This window comes from Ranitomeya variabilis, chromosome 7 (genome assembly GCF_051348905.1).
Source record: "Ranitomeya variabilis isolate aRanVar5 chromosome 7, aRanVar5.hap1, whole genome shotgun sequence".
Taxonomy (NCBI): Eukaryota; Metazoa; Chordata; class Amphibia; order Anura; family Dendrobatidae; genus Ranitomeya; species Ranitomeya variabilis.
In genome coordinates, this window is record NC_135238.1 from 170,331,751 (window position 1) to 170,358,686 (window position 26,936).

The 26,936-nt window shown below is 42.6% G+C and overlaps 1 protein-coding gene across 2 annotated transcripts in view; it reads left to right on the plus strand.

Moving 5' to 3' along the window:
- SPAG16 (sperm associated antigen 16) overlaps positions 1-26,936 on the plus strand; it is a 1,378,074-nt gene that overhangs the window by 683,447 nt on the left and 667,691 nt on the right. For both annotated transcript variants that reach the window (XM_077272256.1, XM_077272257.1), the window contains exon 11: positions 8,476-8,619. In XM_077272256.1, coding sequence (XP_077128371.1) covers positions 8,476-8,619 — 144 coding nt within the window. The remainder of the gene's footprint in view (positions 1-8,475; positions 8,620-26,936) is intronic.

A 26,936-nucleotide genomic window follows, 5' to 3' on the forward strand; every position in this document is an offset into this window, starting at 1 on the left:
AAGGGCTCCGATGTAGCTAACTGGGCTCCTGCTGCCGTGGAGGCTTTCCAGGAGTTGAAACGCCGGTTTACTTCGGCGCCTGTTTTGTGCCAGCCCGATGTCTCACTTCCCTTTCAGGTTGAGGTGGATGCTTCAGAGATTGGAGCAGGGGCCGTTTTGTCGCAGAGAGGCCCTGGTTGCTCTGTTATGAAACCTTGTGCCTTTTTCTCTAGGAAGTTTTCGCCTGCCGAGCGAAATTATGATGTGGGCAATCGGGAGTTGTTGGCCATGAAATGGGCATTTGAAGAGTGGCGTCATTGGCTCGAGGGTGCTAAGCATCGTGTGGTGGTCTTGACTGATCACAAAAATCTGATGTATCTCGAGTCTGCTAAACGCCTTAATCCGAGACAGGCCCGCTGGTCATTGTTTTTCTCCCGCTTTGATTTTGTTGTCTCGTATTTACCAGGTTCAAAGAATGTGAAGGCCGATGCTCTTTCTAGGAGCTTTGTGCCTGATGCTCCTGGAGTCGCTGATCCTGTTGGTATTCTTAAAGATGGAGTTATCTTGTCAGCTATTTCTCCGGATCTGTGACGTGTGTTGCAGAGATTTCAGGCTGATAGGCCTGAGTCTTGTCCACCTGACAGACTGTTTGTCCCGGATAAGTGGACCAGCAGAGTCATTTCCGAGGTTCATTCCTCGGTGTTGGCAGGTCACCCGGGAATTTTTGGCACCAGAGATCTGGTGGCCAGGTCCTTTTGGTGGCCTTCCTTGTCAAGGGATGTGCGGTCATTTGTGCAGTCCTGTGGGACTTGTGCTCGAGCTAAGCCTTGCTGTTCTCGTGCCACCGGTTTGCTCTTGCCCTTGCCTGTCCCGAAGAGACCTTGGACACATATCTCCATGGATTTCATTTCTGATCTTCCGCTATCTCAGGGCATGTCCGTTATCTGGGTGATATGTGATCGCTTCTCAAAGATGGTCCATTTGGTTCCTTTGCCTAAGCTGCCTTCCTCTTCCGATCTGGTTCCTGTGTTTTTCCAGAACGTGGTTCGTTTGCACGGCATCCCTGAGAATATTGTGTCAGACAGAGGATCCCAGTTCGTTTCCAGGTTCTGGCGATCCTTTTGTAGTAGGATGGGCATTGATTTGTCGTTTTCGTCTGCTTTCCATCCTCAGACTAATGGACAGACGGAGCGAACCAATCAGACTTTGGAGGCTTATTTGAGGTGTTTTGTCTCTGCTGATCAGGACGATTGGGTGACATTCTTGCCGTTGGCTGAGTTTGCCCTTAATAATCGGGCTAGTTCCGCCACCTTGGTTTCGCCTTTTTTCTGCAACTCTGGTTTCCATCCTCGCTTTTCTTCGGGTCATGTGGAGCCTTCTGACTGTCCTGGGGTGGATTCTGTGGTGGATAGGTTGCAGCGGATCTGGAATCATGTGGTGGACAACTTGAAGTTGTCACAGGAGAGGGCTCAGCGCTTTGCCAACCGCCGCCGCGGTGTGGGTCCCCGACTACGCGTTGGGGATTTGGTATGGCTTTCTTCCCGCTTTGTTCCTATGAAGGTCTCCTCTCCCAAATTTAAACCTCGTTTTATTGGGCCTTACAAGATATTGGAAATCCTTAATCCTGTATCTTTTCGTCTGGATCTTCCTGTGTCGTTTGCTATTCACAATGTATTTCATAGGTCCTTGTTGCGGCGGTACATTGTGCCTGTAGTTCCTTCTGCTGAGCCTCCTGCTCCGGTGTTGGTTGAGGGCGAGTTGGAGTATGTGGTGGAGAAGATCTTGGATTCTCGCCTCTCCAGGCGGAGGCTTCAGTACCTGGTCAAGTGGAAGGGCTATGGTCAGGAGGATAATTCCTGGGTGGTCGCCTCTGATGTTCATGCGGCCGATTTAGTTCGTGCCTTTCATGCCGCTCATCCTGATCGCCCTGGTGGTCGTGGTGAGGGTTCGGTGACCCCTCACTAAGGGGGGGGTACTGTTGTGAATTTGCTTTTTGCTCCCTCTAGTGGTTACTAGTTTTTTGACTCTGGTTTTTTCTGTCATTCCTTTTATCCGCACCTGGGTCGTTAGTTAGGGGTGTTGCTATATAAGCTCCCTGGACCTTCAGTTCAATGCCTGGCAACGTAGTTATCAGAGCTAGTCTGCTGTGCTCTTGTCTACTGATCCTGGTTCCAGTTATATCAGCTAAGTCTGCCTTTTGCTTTTTGCTATTTGTTTTGGTTTTGTATTTTTGTCCAGCTTGTCCCAAATCTGTATCCTGACCTTTGCTGGAAGCTCTAGGGGGCTGGTGTTCTCCCCCCGGACCGTTAGACGGTTCGGGGGTTCTTGAATTTCCAGTGTGGATTTTGATAGGGTTTTTGTTGACCATATAAGTTACCTTTCTTTATTCTGCTATCAGTAAGCGGGCCTCTCTGTGCTAAACCTGGTTCATTTCTGTGTTTGTCATTTCCTCTTACCTCACCGTTATTATTTGTGGGGGGCTTCTATCCAGCTTTGGGGTCCCCTTCTCTGGAGGCAAGAAAGGTCTTTTGTTTTCCTCTACTAGGGGTAGCTAGATTCTCCGGCTGGAGCGTGTCATCTAGAATCAACGTAGGAATGATCCCCGGCTACTTCTAGTGTTGGCGTTAGGAGTAGATATATGGTCAAACCAGTTACCACTGCCCTATGAGCTGGATTTTTGTATTCTGCAGACTTCCACGTACCTCTGAGACCCTCGCCATTGGGGTCATAACAGGAACGTTTATAAGATTATCTCAGCACATGAACCTTTTTTAACACATCAAATTAAGGACCTTATTATTTCAAGATCTATTGAATATAATGTACTTTATTTGTGGGACAACCCCTCTAATTTTATTCTAATGACAGTCTGTACTCAAATCCATCAACAAAGCTTCTTAGACACTGAGTGGATTTATACTACAGCTCCTCAAAATAATTTAGCCAACATACATGTCACGCAGTTCATTGAAGCAAAGCCTCATGATGAGATTTTGGCATCTACCGAGTTAAACTAATTGGGCACAGTGGCAGTACATTACAAATAATAATGGCATTTGTGTTACAGTAGACTGCATGGAGATGAAACGGCTAAACAAATATTCATCAACAAGCCACCCGCTGTTTGATTAGTCTCCGAGTTCTTGGGTTTTGAAAGAATTGTGTAATGAGGTTCTAGTGGGGCGGAGGGGCATCTCACAATACATTTTGCTCGGTAAATGTGCCGTTCTGAAGTGTTTGTAACTTTTCTGAATATTATACTCATGCAGAAATCCACAATATGCATTTACAACATCTCATTTCTTTAAAAACTATTAAAAACTATGAAACAGCAGCTAGTACAACACATTCAGTAATCGTACGACTAGTAGACAAGTATGTGTGATTGTAAGTCCCATGGAGCAGAGGGCACTTTCCACCCTCTGCCCTCAAAAAACAAAACAGCTTTTAAATAATGTGCATCTTTACGCCATCTGTTCTCAGCAACTTTACTGACATTACCCCATAATGGGGAATTTCTATTTATCCAATAGAGGTTGTCTTCTGTGGGATCCCACTGATCTCCTGAACAGGAGGTCTAGACCCTCCTAGGACAATGGGTGGGAAGAGTTTGAGAAGCGATTGTGAGGTTGGTGTCCCCACTGCTTCATGCTGGAATATCTCTTTGGTTGCAGTCAGTCGCCCATATAAATCGGAATGAGATCAAACCGCAGTGCATGGACTGGCCGGCAGCTCTCCAGACCTGAGTGTAACAGCTTCATGTATGTGTATGCAGATGTCACGCTCGGGTCGGGAGACCCACCGGCCAGTCCAATCACTGTGATCTGATGTCGGTCCGATTTATTCTGCTGTCTGACTGTGCACTTTAGGAAACAATTAATGCAAATCTAAAATCATCAGAATTTTTTCTGGCAATAACTTTATATCATACTTTTCATTTAAAAAATATCAACATCTCTGTTTTAACACTTTTTTTTACTACTAAGTATAGGGTCAATAAAATTAAATCTAAAGTCACCTTAATGTTGTCAGTATAAAAAATAGAAATAAATAAAATGCAGTTGTATCCTCCTCCGTACTATTTTACTGTTACATGCTTTGGAGGAACCTCAATATGCTTGTGAACATTTACAGAGTCTACAGGAATAATAAAGCGACCACAAGCTGCTGGAGTGTGAGAAATATTGTAAGGCTGTAAATATAGAGGTTATAGGGAAGCAAGCAACAGAAACTGACCTATTATTTAAACCTACCTTTTTTTAAATGTCCTTTTAAAAGACAATGTGGACATGTTTTTTTCATATTGCAATCTTTATTAATAAAAACAAAATTAGTAGTCTTGCAATTTTCACATTGGCCACTGGAGCTTTTTATACTCTTATTTCTTCTTAAAATGACACTTAGTAACAGTAGTTTTCTTTTCCGTAAAGGAACTATTACAATGATTGATAACACCTCGGTACACAACTGATAGCATAGGATTAATCAATTACAGTAGCTGATGTTACAACTGTCCCTGCTCCCACTCCTTCATAATAACCTTTGCACATGTGCATTATATGCTTCAAGACAAAAGATAGGAGTGTGGTCTTACCATTGTGGCTTCCTGCATGTATTGTTTCCTGAAACAAAAGAGTTAGAATCTAAAAACACTCCAATAGCAAGTGTGAACATTTTCTAATGGTAGCTTCCCTTGAAAAACCTATGGTGTAGTGGGATCAATACATACAAACACACACACACACACACACACACGTGTAAATGTATATACATATCTATATATTATAATTTTTACACTGTGATCATTCAACAACAGAAATTATGAATATGCAACATTACTTCTAGAGTTTACGGCATTACTTGTAGAGTTTGCAGCATAATTTCTAAAGTTTACAGCATTATTTCCAGAGTTTACGGCATTAATTCTAGAGTTATCGGCATTACTTCCAGAGTTTACGGCATTACTTCTAGAGTTATCGGCATTACTTCCAGAGTTTACGGCATTACTTCTAGAGTTATCGGCATTACTTCCAGAGTTTACGGCATTACTTCTAGAGTTATCGGCATTACTTCCAGAGTTTACGGCATTAATTCTAGAGTTATCGGCATTACTTCCAGAGTTTACGGCATTAATTCTAGAGTTATCGGCATTACTTCCAGAGTTTATGGCATTAATTCTAGAGTTATTGGCATTACTTCCAGAGTTTACGGCATTAATTCTAGAGTTATCGGCATTACTTCCAGAGTTTACGGCATAAATTCTAGAGTTATCGGCATTACTTCCAGAGTTCACGGCATTAATTCTAGAGTTATCGGCATTACTTCCAGAGTTTATGGCATTAATTCTAGAGTTTACAGTTTTACTTCTAGAGTTTATAGCATTACTTCTAGAGTTTACAGCATTATTTCTAGAGTTTACCGCATTATACATAGAGTTTTACTGCAGAAACACCCAGCATACTATTAGCATGCACAATGATCATATGCTTTACATTCATGGAGTTATATTTTATATTGATACAGATATAATAAATTGACCATCCATGTTGAGGAAATAGGCTCCCGCTGCAAAATATATTTATTAGCAGCACTTAATTCTGTGAGGCTTCTATGACATCCATAAAAGACCAGTTGCTACACGTATATATTATTTCCTGCCATTTTCAAGGACAGGTGCAAGGGTTTGATGTGACTCAAGTGCCTTTTTTTTCTTCTTCGACACATTCTAATTTTCAGTTACTCTCGTCTCTGTTACAGACGTATAGATAGCTCTGTAATGGAGCCTGATGAATGGCTATGAATTGATAAAGTGCACAGAAGCCAGCCAGGTGTCTCGGCTAGATAGCTCTCGTCAGCCGGAGACACTCTCAAGGAATCTCTGCACGATTCCCAACTCTGATATCTCTGTTGGAAATGCAGCAGCAAGGCAATTTGCAACAAGGGATAGGATCCATTTTAGCGCCCGAAGTCAGATGAGCATTCAGTTTTGAAGTTATTGTCGTCGTGGAGAGAGACCTGAGGGAACAAAATGATGAGAACATTCAGCCAATCATATGTGATATGGAAACACCAGGGAAAGAATTGACTAGAAAAGAAACACAATTCATAATTCTTTCTAAAGAGCTCATGCCAAATAGCAGCAGATTGTGAAAATGACCATAATTAGGATTTATTTAAACAGCGGAAACTTAATAGCGTCACTTTAACTGCTGTGCCGCCACCGACGATGATCATTAAAGGGTGTCAGTTTGCTGACATCTTTCTTTCTCTTGTATAATATAGCACATATTTCCCAACCAGTTTATCTCATGTAGAAAATAGTCCAAAAATATTTTACTTATGGATATTCAATCATTTTGAATGTTTTATGAAACTATTTCAGTTTCTTTTATTACATATCCCGGTTGGCCAGTTTGTTTCCTTATATTTACTTATGTCTAATCTTTATTTCTATCGGTTCCATTAGTCACAAATTGATAAATCAAAGGCTTTCCTCTTTGTTGCAATACATTTTTTCTTTCTTTTTCTTTTTATACTTCGTCTCATGTGGGAAAGTAGCAATTGCTGGGGCGCCATGAAATTGACAGCCCTTTGGTGCAGGAATTTGGTCAATTTTGGGTGTGATCTGGGGCCAGTGATGTCCACAGTCACATGCATTGTTTGGCACCACAGAAAGATGCAGGGGAAAAGTGCCACTGACACTAGCTCTGTGTGCAGAAAGCCACATGAAACTGCTATCCATACATACTTTGAATGCTGCATAAGTAAAAAAATAGATATAAAAATGTTGCATAAGGTTAGGGCTACACAGTGAGTCTGACCGAGCTCGGAACAGTTGCGTGACCAAAAATATTTGTGTCGAGCTGTTGCACGAGTATTTGTGCTTTGTGATTGTAAGAATAAATACCCAGCTAAACTGGAGACATGTTGCAATGTCATGCTAGGCATATGTGACTTGCATTAAAATCTATGTGGGCAAAGTTTCGTGCGACTTGTGCCCAAAAATCCAATAGGTTAGGTTTTTTTGTGGTAACTGTAGGTCAAGTATAATGGGGATAACACGAGAGGGGCCAGAAAATCACCGCGTCTGGTTACACAAACTCCTGCACTGATTAGAACTGCTTCACCATCCTATTAAACAGTGCAGGTTTTCCTTGCTCTTTCATTGCAAGGGTTAATCAGTTCAGTTGATCTCCTGGAGCTTTCCATCCTGAATTGTCTTTGCTGTTATGTGTTGACCACTCCCCTCTGATATATATGCTCTCTACTGGCACTTGGGAGTTGCCAGTGATAGTTACTACTTCCTGGTTTCGTGGTGAACAAGAGTTCTGAATTAGGTGTTCAGAAGTTTACAGACGATATCTATGTGGATTTGGTATTATGTGTTTATCCTAATCCTCTCCCATTTGGGTTACCCCTCCTAGTGTTCCCTTGATTTCCATTCAGTTGTGTCATGAGTGCATTTGTACGATTGTAGTTTTCTTTTATCCCTGCCTGTCAGGTTTGTGTTTTCCTGTACACTTTTGTTCCATATCTCCTTAAGTGGAGGAGGAAACAGATCAGCATGCATATAGGAGTATACCAAGGTACGAAACCCCAGCATCTTTACTTTCACGGGTAATCTGGGGTATGAGGATAGCCCTGGGATTCTCCTATCTTGAGGGGCAGGGAAGGAGCCAATGTCCCTGTGGTAATCCTGCTACATTATCTTGACATCATGGTTTGCAGTGCAACATCATTGACAACATTAGGTAGGATGACACATTGCAACAATGTGAACTTAATATTGCACATCACATGCTGCCCTGTAGCTATAGCCTAAAAATGGCACAACAGTTACTATTGAAGTTGACATGTGTAGGAAGCACAGCAGATGAAAGACTAGAGATCCATGGTGCCTCAGTATTACCTTATGGTAAAATCATGGTATTACTCTATCATTGCATTGTTACTTTATGGAAATAAATAGTTGTGAGCAATCTTGCCGATAAATTAAGTGGCTTTTAGGAGTTGAGCAGTAAGATTTGCAGGGTCCTGGTCAGTTGTCCACAGTCACCAGACCGAAACATTATGAACCTTCTACTATCTGCACTATCCTTCGTGCCTCTTTTGATTAGTAGACCCCCATGACATTATGCATGTGTCGCGCTGGAACATAGTGATGTCGGAAGACATACTAATCAGGTCAGCGGCTGGGAATGCCATAGATAGTTGTGAGACTATGAAAGTGACTCCTGGACGAGGGTCTTAAAACTATTTTGGCTCGACTCTATTTGACATACTTGAAACAATCATTTTACATTCAATAGGCAAACATTAACGTTTGACGACACCACTGGTGTTTCAGTAAAGCTCTGTTGGAAGTCATTTTATTAACTATTTTTGCATAAATAACACAATGTTGCAGTTATAAAATCTAAAAGCCATTTATGACATCTTAAAGTGTTTCTCTGTTTATGTTGTGATGATTCCTCAATCTTAGCATTTCTTTTACAGTTTGGCCTTGCACCCTCGTAAGGAAATCTTGGTCACCGCCAGTGATGACCGTCTTTGGAAGATGTGGTCCATTCCCAGTGGAGAGATCATCATGACCGGTGAAGGGCACTCTGATTGGCTTTCTGGCTGCTGCTTCCACCCAAAGTAAGCTAATATTTGCATCCTAATGAATGGTGGTAACATCTAAATGATATTTATGTGTTGTACTCTACAAGAGAAGCCAAAATGCAATTCTCAGTGTTCAACACTGGTTCAAAGGTAATGTAGTGTCATGAGGTTGGATGTGTTGAGCAAATGAGAAAGTGCTTTAAGAGTCAGACAGCATGTGAAATATAGGCAACAAGTTGAAATCTATTCACAGCTGAATTCTGTTAGTAATGGTCGAGGGAAAGCAGTAAATTTCATCTACATAGTTCACTGTTACTGCATCATGACTCTGACAAATCAGTTTCTTTCAAGGTTAGCTGTCATGATCTCTGCAAGCAGAGATCATAGCAAGCCTATAGAGGGACAAGCTCTCGGAAGATGGAACTATACTGACCATGAACTGAGCCTGCCGCGCAACTAGAAATAGCCAGGTAGCATTTCCTATTTATCGCTAGATGCCCAGCTCTGGCCTAAGACCTAAATAGCTAGCAGAGGGAAATATAAGACCTGGCTCACCTCTAGAGAAATATTCCAAAGAAGACAGTAGCCCCCCACATATAATGACGGTGAGTTCAGATGAAACAACAAACGCAGCAGGAAAATAGTCTTAGCAAATTTGAGGTCCGCTTACTAGATAGCAGAAGACAGATAGTATACTTTCATGGTCAGCAGAAAAACACTAACAAAACACCATCCAGAGATTACCTTAAACTCTGGCATTAACTCATAACGCCAGAGTAGCAATCCCTGATCAACGAGAGCTTTCCAGACACAGTAACAAAACTTCAGCTGTGAACTGGAACAAATAGGCAAAACAAAACATGGACAAAAGTCCAACTTATCTAGTAGTTGTCTAGAAGCAGGAACAAGCACTGAGAGGCATCAGATAACATTGTTGACCGGCAAGAAACCACCAGAGAAATGAGCTTAAATAGCGACACCCACTACTGATGGAACCAGGTGAAACAGGAAAGAGGATGACAAGTCCAATTCCACAAGCGGCCACCGGGGGAGCCCAGAATCCAAATTCACAACAGTACCCCCCCCTCAAGGAGGGGGCACCGAACCCTCACCAGATCCACCAGGGCGACCAGGATGAGCCCTATGGAAGGCACGAACCAGATCAGAAGCATGAACATCAGATGCATTGACCCAAGAATTATCCTCCTGGCCGTAACCCTTCCAGTTGACCAGATACTGGAGTTTCCGTCTGGAAACACGAGAGTCCAAAATTTTCTCCACAACGTACTCCAACTCACCCTCAACCAACACCGGAGCAGGAGGCTCAACTGAAGGTACAACAGGTACCTCATACCTGCGCAATAACGACCGATGAAAAACGTTATGAATGGAAAAGGACGCAGGGAGGTCCAAACGGAAAGAAACAGGATTAAGAATCTCCAATATTCTATAAGGGCCGATGAACCGAGGTTTAAACTTAGGAGAAGAGACCCTCATAGGGACAAAACGAGAAGACAACCACACTAAATCTCCAACACAAAGCCGAGAACCAACACGACGATGACGGTTGGCAAAACGCTGAGTCTTCTCCTGGGACAACTTCAAATTGTCCATAACCTGCCCCCAGATGTGATGCAATCTCTCCACCACCGCATCCACTCCAGGACAATCCGAGGATTCCACCTGACCGGAGGAAAATCGAGGGTGAAACCCCGAATTACAGAAAAACGGGGACACCAAGGTGGAAGAACTGGCCCGATTATTGAGGGCGAACTCTGCCAATGGCAAAAAAGCAACCCAATCATCCTGGTCAGCAGAGACAAAACACCTCAGATATGTCTCAAGGGTCTGATTAGTCCGCTCGGTCTGGCCATTAGTCTGAGGGTGAAAAGCAGATGAAAAAGACAAATCTATGCCCATCCTAGCACAGAATGCCCGCCAAAATCTAGACACAAATTGGGTACCTCTGTCAGAAACAATATTCTCAGGAATACCGTGCAATCGGACAACATTCTGAAAAAACAGAGGAACCAACTCAGAAGAAGAAGGCAACTTGGGCAGAGGAACCAAATGGACCATTTTAGAGAAACGGTCACAGACCACCCAGATGACAGACATCTTCTGGGAAACAGGCAGATCTGAAATAAAATCCATCGAGATGTGTGTCCAAGGCCTCTTAGGAATAGGCAAGGGCAACAGCAGTCCGCTAGCCCGAGAACTACAAGACTTGGCCCGAGCACAAACGTCACATGACTGCACAAAGACTCGCACATCTCGTGACAGGGAAGGCCACCAGAAGGATCTTGCCACCAAATCCCTGGTACCAAAAATTCCGGGATGACCTGCCAATGCAGAAGAATGTACCTCAGAGATGACTCTGCTGGTCCAATCATCCGGAACAAACAGTCTATCAGGCGGACAACGATCCGGTCTATCCGCCTGAAACTCTTGCAAGGACCGCCGCAGATCAGGAGAAACGGCCGACAAAATTACTCCCTCCCTAAGGATACCTGTGGGTTCAGAATTACCAGGAGAGTCCGGGTCAAAACTCCTAGAAAGGGCATCTGCCTTAACATTCTTAGAACCCGGTAGGTATGACACCACAAAATTAAAGCGAGAAAAAAATAAAGACCAGCGCGCCTGTCTAGGATTCAGGCGTCTGGCAGTCTCAAGATAAATCAAATTTTTGTGGTCAGTCAATACCACCACCTGATGCCTAGCCCCCTCGAGCCAATGGCGCCACTCCTCAAACGCCCACTTCATGGCCAAAAGCTCCCGATTCCCAACATCATAATTCCGCTCTGCGGGCGAAAATTTGCGAGAAAAGAAGGCACAAGGCCTAATGACGGAGCAGTCGGAACCTTTCTGCGACAACACTGCCCCAGCTCCGATCTCCGAAGCGTCAACCTCAACCTGAAAAGGCAGATTCACATCAGGCTGACGCAACACAGGGGCAGAGGCAAAACGGCGCTTAAGCTCCTGAAAGGCCTCTACAGCATGAGGGGACCAATTAGCAACATCAGCGCCTTGTCTGGTCAAATCAGTCAGTGGTTTAACGACATCCGAAAAACCAGCAATAAATCGGCGGTAAAAGTTGGCAAAGCCCAAAAATCTCTGAAGACCCTTAAGAGAGGAGGGCTGAGTCCAGTCACAAATAGCTTGCACCTTGACGGGATCCATCTCAATGGAAGAGGGAGAAAAAATATACCCCAAAAAGGAAATTTTCTGGACCCCAAAAACGCACTTAGACCCCTTCACACATAAAGAATTAGACCGCAGAACCTGAAAAACTCTCCTGACCTGCTGGACATGAGAGTCCCAGTCATCAGAAAAAATCAGAATATCATCCAGATATATTATCATAAATTTATCCAGAAAATCGCGGAAAATATCATGCATAAAAGACTGGAAAACTGAAGGGGCATTAGAAAGACCAAAAGGCATGACCAAATACTCAAAGTGGCCCTCGGGCGTATTAAATGCGGTCTTCCACTCATCCCCCTGCCTGATCCGCACCAAATTATACGCCCCACGAAGATCAATTTTAGAGAACCACTTAGCACCCTCTATACGAGCAAACAAATCAGTAAGCAATGGCAATGGGTATTGATACTTAACAGTGATCTTATTCAGAAGCCGATAATCAATACATGGTCTCAAAGAGCCGTCTTTTTTTGAGACAAAGAAAAACCCAGCTCCCAAGGGAGAAGAAGATGGACGAATATGTCCCTTTTCCAAAGACTCCTTTATATATTCCCGCATAGCAGCATGTTCCGGCACAGACAAATTAAACAAACGACCCTTTGGATATTTACAACCCGGTATCAAATCTATGGCACAATCGCACTCACGGTGCGGAGGTAACGACCCAAGCTTGGGTTCGTCAAAGACGTCTTGATAATCAGAGAGGAACTCAGGGACTTCAGAGGGAATGGACGACGAAATAGAAACCAAAGGTACGTCCCCATGAATACCCTTACATCCCCAGCTCAACACAGACATTGCTCTCCAGTCCAAGACTGGGTTGTGAGACTGCAACCATGGCAATCCCAGTACCAAATCGTCATGTAAATTATACAGCACCAGGAAACGAATAATCTCCTGGTGATCCGGATTGATACGCATGGTTACTTGTGTCCAGTATTGTGGTTTATTATTAGCCAATGGGGTGGAGTCAATCCCCTTCAGAGGAATAAGAGTCTCCAAAGGCTCTAAATCAAAACCACAACGATTGGCAAAGGACCAATCCATAAGACTCAGAGCGGCGCCAGAGTCAACATAGGCGTCCGTGGCAATGGATGACAAAGAGCAAATCAGGGTTACAGACAAAATAAACTTAGACTGAATGGTGCCAATGGAAACAGACTTATCAAGCTTCTTTGTACGCCTAGAGCATGCTGATATAACATGAGTAGAATCCCCACAATAGAAACACAATCCATTCTTCCGTCTAAAATTCTGTCGCTCGCTCCTGGACAGAATTCTATCACACTGCATACTTTCTGGCGTCTTTTCCATAGACACCGCCAGATGGTGCACCGGTTTGCGCTCCCGCAGACGCCTATCAATCTGAATAGCCATTGTCATGGACTCATTCAGACCTGCAGGCAAAGGGAACCCCACCATAACATCCTTAACGGCATCAGAGAGACCTTCTCTGAAAGTTGCCGCCAAGGCGCACTCATTCCACTGAGTAAGCACAGACCATTTACGGAATTTTTGGCAGAAAACTTCAGCTTCGTCTTGCCCCTGAGATAGTGCCATCAAAGTTTTTTCTGCCTGAAGTTCCAAATGAGGTTCCTCATAAAGCAAGCCCAAGGCCAGAAAAAACGCATCCACATCGCGTAACGCAGGATCCCCTGCTGGCAATGAGAAGGCCCAATCTTGAGGGTCACCCCTGAGCAAGGAAATCACAATCCTAACCTGCTGAGCAGGGTCTCCAGCTGAACGAGACTTCAGGGACAAATAAAGCTTACAATTATTTCGGAAATTCTGGAAGCTAGCTCTATTCCCTGTGAAGAACTCCGGCAAAGGAATTCTCGGCTCAGATACCGGAGCATGTACCACAAAATCTTGTAAATTTTGTACTTTCGTGATGAGATTATTCAAACCCGCAGTTACACTCTGGAGATCCATTATTGTCAGGTGCACACAGAGCATACAGAGATTAGGAGGAGAGAGAGAAAAAAGACTGCAGCAAGACAGACTGGAGGAAAAAAAAAAAAAAAAAAAAAAAAAAAAAAAATTCCAGCAGACTTCTTATAACTCTCCTTTCTCAACCTGGGTCTTTAACACTTTATTGGCCGGTCAAACTGTCATGATCTCTGCAAGCAGAGATCATAGCAAGCCTATAGAGGGACAAGCTCTCGGAAGATGGAACTATACTGACCATGAACTGAGCCTGCCGCGCAACTAGAAATAGCCAGGTAGCATTTCCTATTTATCGCTAGATGCCCAGCTCTGGCCTAAGACCTAAATAGCTAGCAGAGGGAAATATAAGACCTGGCTCACCTCTAGAGAAATATTCCAAAGAAGACAGTAGCCCCCCACATATAATGACGGTGAGTTCAGATGAAACAACAAACGCAGCAGGAAAATAGTCTTAGCAAATTTGAGGTCCGCTTACTAGATAGCAGAAGACAGATAGTATACTTTCATGGTCAGCAGAAAAACACTAACAAAACACCATCCAGAGATTACCTTAAACTCTGGCATTAACTCATAACGCCAGAGTAGCAATCCCTGATCAACGAGAGCTTTCCAGACACAGTAACAAAACTTCAGCTGTGAACTGGAACAAATAGGCAAAACAAAACATGGACAAAAGTCCAACTTATCTAGTAGTTGTCTAGAAGCAGGAACAAGCACTGAGAGGCATCAGATAACATTGTTGACCGGCAAGAAACCACCAGAGAAATGAGCTTAAATAGCGACACCCACTACTGATGGAACCAGGTGAAACAGGAAAGAGGATGACAAGTCCAATTCCACAAGCGGCCACCGGGGGAGCCCAGAATCCAAATTCACAACAGTTAGCCAAAGCTTTGCGTTTAATGACAGCCTTGTGCCTGGTTTGATAACATTGCCATGTCTGAAGACCTGATTCCTGGGTAACCCTAAACCAGATCATGGAATAATGATAATAATAATAATATAAAATATTTGTTTCCAGAGCCTTTCCGCATGAGATGTGGCCAGAACTGTAATGTTAATTGGGTTTTCTAGCAGATGATATATCAGGAGATCAGCACAGACATGATCCATTAGCAGCCAGTCTCACTGCTTGAAGTCCTTTCTGCCCTCAGTTATCCCCGGTAACCTTCATGCCACATAGTCTTACTATCATCTCGGGGAGGTATTTACCGCAGATATTGACTCAATCAGTGTAAAATATACAAAAGTAAAGAACAATTTAGTGCAGTTTGGTGTATGTCAGGGTCCTACCACACATCCCTTCCCTTACTAGCGAGATGAAATACAGTGTTGGAAAATAAAACACAGCTTGTAGAAGAGAATTTTAATCAGATTTTGCTAATACATTGTTTCCATGGTGTCCAGGGACCACAGTACACAGAGATGAGGAGGATTTTCTCATTAGAGGGCTTGGCGTTGCGTTATACGGTGCTCTTTAATTATGAGAATAAGAACTAAACCTTTTGTTTCTTCATAAATAATACAAAGAAGAAAATATCGCTTTCATGTTTTCCTAATATCTTTTGATATCCGCATATGGTTTAAGTGAACATGTTATTTCAATAGCTTTTTCCTAATTATTGTTCTTTAAAATAAACCATTTATTACCTTTTAACCATTTTTTCCTTCAATGCATCTTAAAAAAACAAACAAAAAAAACAACAAAAGCAAAATCTAATCATATGCTCAAATGTGTACTTCTCATACCTGATTACTGTAGCAAGCTGGGATGCCTCATCTAACAGCGTCTATCTTATGCCGTGAATATGTGGAATTGGCATGTGTCTCTCCTTTTTGTTGGATGTGCACTTCCAGTTGCCAAAACGATTGGCAATCTTGGATGATGTCAATCCCTGGATGCCTATTTCAAGAGGACCAGAGGTTTTCACCTTCCTTGCAGATTTACGTGCATCTTTTGCTTATCTGTTGCTCCAGTATATATTGAAGCTATTCACAACCTTTGTCTTGTTCTTGGATTACAATCCTGTCTAATCTTTTTGATTTGTTAGTTTTGTTAGTTGTTTTTTTTTTTTTTTTTTTTTAATTTCAAGTAAATTCATTGTTTTTAACACAACAGAAAAAGGTGATAATAGGGCGGGAGGGGTAACATGGGGTGATGGGGGAGTAAAGTGAGGGAAATTAAAATTTGGAGAGCACAAGAAGGATACATATGAACAACATTTTGAATAGAAAATTAATCACAATTAATCTAACTAACAGTATAATCCTAACGAGTCTAGTGTTAGTTGGTTTTTGAACTTCAGCTACTGGTATCGGCTCCTGATTTTTTTTCCTGACTGTAGTACCATGTCATTCTTCCGTTTGCTTTATCCTGAACTTTCTTATTTTAGCAAATCCTGGCTATGTGTTTGATTTTTAGAGTTCTTCAGCACATCTTAATACAATCAGTGGCTATACTCAAACCCTGACCTGGAAATCTCAAAAGGAAAGTTCATATCTCTTTGATAAGCATGAAAACCAGGGACATTGTTTAAATTCTGCATTTTTGTTTCGAAAGCTCCAATATATTAGTCACTTAGAACGTTCACTTTTCTCCTGCGAAACACAACAGACTCCCTCTCTGTCATGGTCCCTTGTATTGTCTGCAGATTATCAGTAAAATGGGGAAGTTGCAAAAGTTAGAAATTGAAACTAGGATTGGACTGTTCACAGCACATTTGTTTGGCTGAAACTGTGATAACGTCATTTCACAAGTCACAATGCCAGAATTGGGGTTCTCTGCCTGAAAAAAGGGACTCAGCAAAAAATAACCTGAGCTATATTGCAAAACCCTTTAAAGGATTCTGCTTTCATTTTCATGGCAGATCTCATTAAAGGTGGAAATTTTGTGTACTATACTTTTTTCCCTTTGACCATTGCTCCGAAAGACTTCTTGCCAGCAACATCTGTGGAAAAAGAATTGATTCCTTCCAAGCATTGATACACCAACAAGATAAGCCAGCTAATTACATTATCGGTTGGCTAAATGATAATTTTGCAGACACCCATCTGTACCAAATCCCCAATACACAGGAACACTAAGCTCAGCTAAGAACTCCTAGGTTTTTTATGAGTCCAGCTTCTTGACTTCTCAGGCAGCGGCTTATCTCCTTGCCGAACAAAACATTTAATCTTTGAAAGTCCACCTGCCATGTCCTTCTCTACAAAGACTTCTACTGTCGGGGAAGAATCGGGAGGCCTGCATACACATGAGATATTCAGCTGATCCTGACAAAATCGGTGTGTTTGGACAATTTTTCTCTAACATATATGTGGACCTTTTTCACAAAATGGTGGACAGTGAATAATATGTCTTTGATATTCGAGATGAGCAGTCCATGATGATGGTCTATGGTCCAGGTCAGTGCTCTCTGGCCGAGGCCAGGAGCTGTGTGAATTTCCTTACTCTCTGGGTTCCAAGTTTTAGCTGTTGATTAGCAGGGCTGGTGATCCCTCACCTGTACGCCACACAGATGCCTTCATTCCAGGTCAGCGAATCAACCACTGTGTCAGGAACCCAAAAGCTCTGGAAATTTGCTCAACTCTTGTCCACAGTTAGAGAATGCTGACGTGGATCCGGGGTATGACTTGTACATAGCACAAATAGATAAATAAGGAAGTAAATTCAAAATAACTTTGATATCAGAGTTAAGAAGGTTTTCAGGGAAATTGATAGTCTGCCCTTAGCATGGACAATCAATTTTTGGTCGTTGAGAGGACGCCCTGGATATCTGATTTGCTCAAGCCAAATCATTTACACTTTATAAATTCCTTAAAACATGCCTTATTTCTGTTACTAGCATTTTTAGATGATATACCTCAACAATGATGAACAGTTAGATTCCAAAATATGTCCATAACATGAATAAAAAAAATATTTTGCTGTGAATATGAAGCCCTTAGGGTCACTGCAGTCAGTAGAAAAATAAAGACATCAAATGCTGCTAAATGTCATCACAAGGTTATGTTTCCTTAGCCTAAGTTAAACAAAGCTGCGTTTTTTGCTGCATCTGAACTGTGAAGAGAGATTCACAGTATGACTTGAACTCACTATTTAAAGGTCTTATTCATCTACAAAGAGAGCCAAGGACAAGCAGTTTTAGCTTTGGAGAACTTCATTGAATATTAAGACAGAAGTTAAATTCCCAACCACTTACCGTATTTTTCGGACTATAGGACGCACCGGACTATAAGGCGCACCCAGGTTTTAGAGGTGGAAAATAGGGAAAAAAATATTTGAAGCAAAAAAAATGTGGTAAAATATTTAATAACATAAATAACATACTATTATATGTGGTGTTATTACATATAATAGTATGTTATTATGTTGGAAGCTGCGGGACCAGTGTGGTGTCTGTGAAGTACTATATGAAGATGCTGGAGGGTGAGTATAAGAATGGGGGCACAGGGCTTATAGTGAAAGCACCACTCCAGCACTGCAAAATAACACTGGAGTGCTGCTTTAAAATCCCATGGGAGAACTATAACTCCCAGCATGTCCTGCAGATCCTATGACATGCTGGGAGTTATAGTTCACCAAAGGAGTGTCAGAGTGCTTTATTGTGTTTTGTAAAGACTAACCTCTTAATTGTGGGAGCCAGCCTGTGGTGAGGTAAAAGCTGGAGCATCCCATGGCTGCACACACAGAGCCCTCTCTCTTGTTGCCTTTCCACAGCGCACGCACAGGACATAAGAGGAAGCTGCAGATTCTAGGTGGGAGTCTGAAGGACCTATGATGATGTCAGAAGAGGGAGGGCTCTGAGCTGCCATGTGATGCTCCAGCCCGCCCACTTCTGACATCACACAGGTCCTCCTTGTGCACCACAGGCAGCTCAGCGTCCAGCACAGGCAGGTATGCAGCGATCTCCTGGCCCCTGCTGCTGCTGCCTCCTCCCCCGGACACACAGATTCTCCCCAGAATCAGTGCTGGGGAAACTGTGTGTCGCTGCTTAAGTGCAGCATTTATTTGCTGCTCCCCGCTCACCGCTCAGCTGATCGGTGGGCGGGGAGCCGCTAATGAATATTCACTGCACTTAATCAGTGGGGCCATGTGGTTTCCCCAGCAGCCGATTCCGGCAGCGGGGACATCCTGAAGTGGGATATCATTACGATCCCACTCGCTGCTGCCCCCCTCCCCACATGCTATATTCATACTATAAACGTTATAATAAAATCTGCGCTGCTGTAACAAATAATGAATCCAGATATAGTTGTAAGGTGTTCGGGTGGTTTATTCAACGCGTTTCAAAGCTCATGGCTTTTTCTTCAGGAAGTTTCCACACAAAGATATCTTTGTGTGGAAACTTCCTGAAGAAGAAGCCATGAGCTTTGAAACGCGTTGAATAAACCACCCGAACACCTTACAACTATATCTGGATTCATTATTTGTTACAGCAGCGCAGATTTTATCCACATTCATCTATTATAACGTCTCTAAAAGGTCGCAGCGCCGACCTGTGGATCTGCAGCAGCTGACAAATTACACGCCTTTACTTTGCACCATCAGGTGAGCAGTTCTCTTATAAATCTTTAAGAGCAGTCCTGTGGATAAGACCCTATTTGCGCTTTTTTGTCTCCTATTTCTTGTATACTAATATTCATACTATAAGACGCACCCACACTTTCCTCCCAAATTTGGAGGAAAAAAAGTGCGTCTTATAGTCGGAAAAATACGGTATGTCAGGAAGTTGCCAGATCTCTGTGGTCACAATAGAAGGCAGCAGATAATTAATAGAAAGTGGAAGGAAGCCATTGTTTAATGAACAAGTAACATGTTGCAGCAAGAAAACAACCCTGTTACTTATCCTGTAGTGCAAGAGATATAATTGAGTGGCAGTAATTCTTTAATCTTTGGTTGCAGCTCCATCTCTTCTTATCTAATCATTAGAGTAAAGTAATGGCAATTCCAGGCTCAATGCATATTCAATGTTTGGAAGTCCTTCATTGTACTATGATTGCTAATTTTGCAAAAGTAGCTACCATCTCTGCCAATGGCATAGTTTTGCAAGTGTTCTTAATTGGTAACCTGACTTTCAATTAATTTTTCGGGATAAGTTGTCCCATGTGTAGATGAGAAATAACATTAGATTTGGCCATTATATTACTTGTATCCCGCATTTTCACAAGTTTTCCCCTCTGCAGGTGTTTACTCTACTTGCAATCCACTCTGAGCTGGTGGGAGGAGACTAGCTGCTTTGATGCGTTCCATACATAGCCCAGTGCACAGAGAGGGATCCTTACTCTTCATTCCTTGTTGAGCACACAGCGACAAGCAGCAGCATCATGGAGGAAATTACATAACAGTAGTGATTGTTGTAGTTATAAATCCAGCTCCAGATGGAGGTTAGAAAGTTCAGCATGATTTTTCTGTGTCTCCCTCTGCCTGTTTCCTCACTCTGCTCCTTTCTCCTTCCCTGTCCCCCCCCATAGAAAATAATGGGATATATCACATAACACCACAGTGGACTGGCAGTACATCTTGACTGAGGAAGGTGGATTTAAGCTCTTTTTTCAGATAGGTTGGTGAGTTCAGTAAGCAGTGTGGAGAAGAGAAAGCGTCTTATAAGTGGAGAAGGAAGCAATTTTTCTAATCATATACAATACAAAGCTTGTGTTATTGATTTACCCAAAGTTTGTTAAAAGTACTGTCCCATTTAACAATAAAATGCCAGATTGAATAAAGTAGCGCAAAATCCAAATAGGCTTGTCACATGTGAATGTGAGCTATATGCTTACTATCTGTAATTTCAACTTTTTAAACCCTTTACCCCCAAGGGTTTTTTCCACGTTAATGACCGGGCCAATTTTTACAATTCTGACCACTGTCCCTTTATGAGGTTATAACTCTGGAACGCTTCAACGGATCCCGGTAATTCTGACAGTGTTTTCTTGTGACATATTGTACTTCATTATATTGGTAACATTTCTTTGATATTACCTGCGTTTATTTGTGAAAAAAAACGGAAATTTGGCGAAAATTTTGAAAATTTAGCAATTTTCCAACTTTGAATTCTTATACAATTAAATCACAGAGATATGTCACACAAAATACTTAATAATTAACATTTTCCACATATCTACTTTACATCAGCACAATTTTGGAACCAACATTTTTTTTTGTTAGGGAGTTATAAGGGTTAAAAGTTGACCAGCAATTTCTCATTTTTACAACACCATTTTTTTTTTAGGGACCACATCTCATTTAAAGTCATTTTGAGGGGTCTATATGATGGAAAATACCCAAGTGTGACACCATTCTAAAAACTGCACTCCTCAAGGTGCTCAAAACCACATTCAAGAAGTTTATTAACCCTTCAGGTGTTTCACAGGAATTTTTGGAATGTTTAAATAAAAATGAACATTTAACTTTTTTACACAAAAAATTTACTTCAGCTCCAATTTGTTCTATTTTACAAAGGGTAACAGGAGAAAATGGACCCCAAAAGTTGTTGTACAATTTGTCCTGAGTACGCCGATACCCCATATATGGGGTAAACCACTGTTTGGGTGCATGGCAGAGCTCGGAAGCAAAGGAGCGCCATTTGACTTTTCAATGCAAAATTGACTGAAATTCAGATGGGACGCCATGTTGTGTTTGGAGAGCCCCTGATGTGACTAAACATTGAAACCCCCCACAAGTGACACCATTTTGGAAAGTAGACCCCCTAAGGAACTTATCTAGATGTGTGGTGAGCACTTTGACCCATCAAGTGATTCACAGAAGTTTATAATGCAGAGCCGTAAAAATAAAAAATCATATTTTTTCACAAAAATGATCTTTTCACCCCCAATTTTTTATTTTCCCAAGGGTAAGAGAAGAAATTGGACTCCAAAAGTTGTTGTACAATTTGTCCTGAGTATGCTGATACCTGATATGTGAGGTTAAACCACTGTTTGGGTGCAAGGGAGAGCTCGAAAGGGAAGGAGCGCCGTTTGACTTTTCAATGCAAAATTGACTGGAATTGAGATGGGACGCCATGTTGTGTTTCGAGAGCCCCTGATGTGCCTAAACATTGAAACCCCCCACAAGTGACACCATTTTGGAAAGTAGACCCCCTAAGGAACTTATCTAGATGTGTGGTGAGCACTTTGACCCAAGTGCTTCACAGAAGTTTATAATGCAGAGCCGTAAAAATAAAAAATCATATTTTTTCACAAAAATGATTTTTTCGCCCCCAATTTTTTATTTTTCCAACGGTAAGAGAAGAAATTGGACCCCAAAATTTGTTGTCCAATTTGTCCTGAGTACGATGATACCTCATATGTGGGGGTAAACCACTGTTTGGGCGCATGGCAGAGTTCGGAAGGGAAGGAGCGCCATTTGACTTTTCAATGCAAAATTGACTGGAATTGAGATGGGACGCCATGTTGCGTTTGGAGAGCCACTGATGTGCCTAAACATTGAAACCACCCACAAGTGACACCATTTTGGAAAGTAGACCCCCTAAGGAACTCATCTAGATGTGTTGTGAGAGCTTTGAACTCCCAAGTGTTTCACTACAGTTTATAACGCAGAGCCGTGAAAATAAAAATTATTTTTTTTCCCCACAAAAATTATTTTTTAGCCCCCAGTTTTGTATTTTCCCAAGAGTAACAGGAGAAATTGGACCCCAAAAGTTGTTGTACAATTTGTCCTGAGTACGCTGATACCCCATGTATCGGGGGAACCACCGTTTGGGCGCATGGGAGAGCTCGAAAGGGAAGGAGCGCCATTTGGAATGCAGACTTAGATGGAATGGTCTGCAGGCATCACGTTGTATTTGCAGAGACCCTTATGTACCTAAACCGTAGACACCCCCCACAAGTGACCCCATATTGGAAACTAGACCCCCCAAGGAACTTATCTAGATGTGTTGTGAGAACTTTGAACCCCCAAGTGTTTCACTACAGTTTATAACGCAGAGCCATGAAAATAAAAAATCCTTTTTTTTCCACAAAAATTATTTTTTAGCCCCCAGTTTTGTATTTTTCCAAGGGAAACAGTGTAAATTGAACCCCAAAAGTTGTTGTCCAATTTGTCCTGAGTACACTGATACCCAATATGTGGGGGGGAACCACCGTTTGGGCGCATGGCAGAGCTCGGAAGGGAAGGAGCACTGTTTTACTTTTTCAATGCAGAATTGGCTGGAATTGAGATAGGATGCAATGTCGCATTTGGAGAGCCCCTGATGTGCTAAACAGTGGAAACCCCCCAATTATAACTGAAACCCTAATCCAAACACACCCCTAACCCTAATCTCAACTGTAACCCTAACCACACCCCTAACCCTGACACACCCCTAACCCTAATCCCAACCCTATTCCCAACTGTAAATGTAATCCAAACCCTAACCCTAACTTTAGCCCCAACCCTAACTTTAGCCCCAACCCTAACTTTAGCCCCAACCCTAACCCTAACTGTAGCCCTAACCCTAGCCCCATCCCTAACCCTAGCCCTAACCCTAGCTCTAACCCTAACCCTAACCCTAGCCCTAACCCTAGCCCTAATCCTAACCCTAATGGGAAAATGGAAATAAATACATTTTTTTAATTTTTTTATTTTTCGTAACTAAGGGGGTGATGAAGGGGGGGTTTGATTTTCTATTTATAGCGGGTTTTCTAGCGGATTTTTATGATTGGCATCCGTCACACACTAAAAGATGCTTTTTATTGCAAAAAATGTATTTTGCGTTACCACATTTTGAGTGCTATAATTTTTCCATATTTTGGTCCACAGAGTTATGTGAGGTCTTGTTTTTTGCAGGATGAGTCCACATTTTTATTGGTAATATTTTCGGGCACGTGACATTTTTTTGATCGCTTTTTATTCCGATTTTTGTGAGGCAGAATGACCAAAAACCAGCTATTCATGAATTTCTTTTGGGGGGGGCGCTTATACCGTTCCGCGTTTGGTAAAATGGATAAAGCAGTTTTATTCTTCGGGTCAGTATGATTACAGCGATACCTCATTTATATCATTTTTTTATGTTTTGGCGCTTTTATACGATAAAAACTATTTTATAGAAAAAATAATTATTTTTGCATCACTTTATTCTCAGGACTATAACTTTTTTACTTTTTCGCTGATGATGCTGTATGGCGGCTTGTTTTGTGCAGGACAAGATGACATTCTCAGCGGTATCATGGTTATTTATTTCTGTCTTTTTGAACGCATGTTATTCCACTTTTTGTTCGGCAGTATGATAATAAAGCGTTGTTTTTTGCCTCATTTTTTTTTTTTTACGGTGTTCACTGAAGGGGTTAACTAGTGGGACAATTTTATAGGGCGGGTCATTACGGACGCGGCGATACTAAATATGTGTACTTTTATTGTTTTTTTATTTAGCTAAAGGAATGCATTTATTGGAACAATATTTTTTATTATTATTATTTATTTAGTAATTTTTATTTTTTTACACATGTAAATTTTTTTTTTTTTACATTTTTAGTTTGCCCCAGGGGGGACATCATAGTAAAGTGACAGATCGCCGATCTGACACTTTGCTGTGCACTGTGTCAGATCGGCGATCACACAGCACAGCAGTGAGGCTTCCCGGCGCCTGCTCTGAGCAGGCGCTGTGAAGCCACCTCCCTGCAGGACCCGGATGCAGCTCGCGGCCATTTTGGATCCGGGGACTGCAGGGAGGAGATGCTCGGTACAAGATGAGCACATCGCCTTGTACCGATCGTCTCAGGGAAGCCCGCAGGGAGCCCCCTCCCTGCGCGATGTTTCCCTATACCGCCGGAACATTGTGATTATGTTTGATCACAGTGTGCCGGGGGTTAATGTGCCGGGGGCGGTCCATGACCGCTCCTGGCACATAGTGTCGGATGTCAGCTGCGATAGTCAGCTGACACCCGGCCGCGATCGGCTGCGCTCCCCCCGTGTGCGCAGCCGATCGCGCTGGATGTACTATTCCGTCCTTGGGAAGTAGGGCCCACCTCACATGGACGGAATAGTACGTCCTATCACAGAAAGGGGTTAAAATTACATGGAAATTGAAATTAAAGGGATTTTCTGTGATTTTAGAAGATATGCATAACCAATTGACTCCTCTAATGCAAACCAAAACCCCAGCATTAATGTCAGGAGTGCTAAGACCTCGATTCCATGCTATGGTTCCATGCTATGTGTCGCTAACTGGGCTGCTTGCTGTAATTTTTATATAATCGCTATTTTATTGGCAGGCGTTTATCACTAGTAAGCTTATTGCTATGTAGTCATGTATTCAGAAGCTCTGTATAACTGATTGGCGGTTTTCTACCTATGCACAGTGTACACAGAAAGCTGCCAATCAGCGGTGTGGGCGGGGATATACAGAGCTCAGCATTCAGAGAACTGCTAGATCTACAGCAGGAAAAATAGTGATTTTATCAAAATGTCAGCCTGCAGCCCAGTAAGTGATAAATAAACCCTGCAGCCAATCAACAGCCCGTAATGGCTCTTTTCACTTTCCGAGGTAACTGACATCCAGAGAATTGAGTAGTGTCTTTGTAGTACGTCTAATTACACAAATTAGCTTTGTTCTCCTCCTGAACTGATCATTTGTTCTTAAACAACCTCTCCAGTGAATACAGATTTTTACATTACTGGGATACGAAATGACGGTGCTCATAATGTTCTATAGAGAATTGTGTCATTTCAGGGTAACTTGCAGTAGAATGTATATGTAGACCTTAGCTCCTCCTTCCTCCATACAATATTGAAAACCTAAGAATTTGCAAAACTGTTGTGTGACTTTGCGTTGTACAGAAATGTAGCGACTTTTCAAAGCTTTAACGCCAATATTGTGATGTAATGCTTTGCTTACATGGCACAATAGTTCCTGGACACCTTTTCTATTTTTTCTTTTAAATGCTGCAGCATTTTGGAGCAAGACATACTCTGCTGCAATAACGCAGCCGAGGTCTGATTCTTGTTGCCTGTGATATGGACAGCATCAATGAGTTGACAAGTTCACTTTAAATATTTAGTCATGGCCAAAAGTGTTGGCACCCTTAAAATTGTTCCAGAAAATGAAGTATTTCTCAGAGAAAATTATTGTTTTGTTATACACGTGTTTATCTCCTTTGTGTGTGTTGGAACAACACAAAAAAACTGAAAAAAAAGGCAAATTGGACATAATTTCACACAAAAACCCCAAAATAGGCCAGGCCATCATCCTGTGTACATGATCCCCATCCTGGTACATGTTGTCCCATCCAGCTACATGTCGCCCCATCCTGTTATATGTCCCCAATACTATATATGACCCTCATCCTGGGCCCCATCCTGGCATATGTCCCCATCCTGGTATATGGTCCTCATTTCGGGTGTATGGTCCTCATCCTGGTAAATGTTCCCATCCTGGTATATGACACTCATCATGATATACGGCCCTCATCCTGGTATTTGGACACCATCCTAGATGCTATCCTTTTATATGGCCCTCATCATGGTATATTGCCTCATCCTGGCATATGTCCCCATCCTGATATATGGCCCTCATACTGGCCCCCATCCTGATATATGTCCCCATCCTCTGACTCATCCTGGTATATTGCCCCCATTCTGGTATATGGCCCCACTGTTCAGTACACAGAAAAAAATCTAAGCTTCTACCCCCCTTCCCAGCACTCCCACACCATTTGGCAACTACTTCTGAAGCCAGTGCAGCGCCCCAGAGTCCTGGTCGTTGCAGTACTGTGGCTCCGCCACTATGGGGAGCTATGGTACGTCTGATTGCACTAAAGGAGTTTCTCTGACCAGGTAACACCTCACTACACTTCACACTCCGGCCACCAGGGGGGGTGGTCCTATCTACTAGGCCACTCCTCACACTCTGGTAAAACTGGGGGTTGGACAGGAAGACAGGGAGAAGTAGCTGGGAAGAGCTAGTGAGAGGACCTGTCAGGGATGGGATCCTGGCAGACTCCTCAGAGCAGAACTAACCAGTGCACAACGGGAATACAGTAAAGAAGTATTGGGACCAGAAGGAGTCGTGCTGTTAGACCGAGGCAACATCCTTCTGAGGCGCAAACAGTCGGTGGCCGGAACGCCGAGCAAGTAAGAGACTTTAAGTACACTGCAAACCACGGCCGGACAGCTAATTACAGGTTGGCTGTCTCACTTAACACCTAAGCAGACAACGGAGGCAGCTGTGGGAGAGGGGCGACTCTAGGGTCCCGGAAGAACTCCAGGC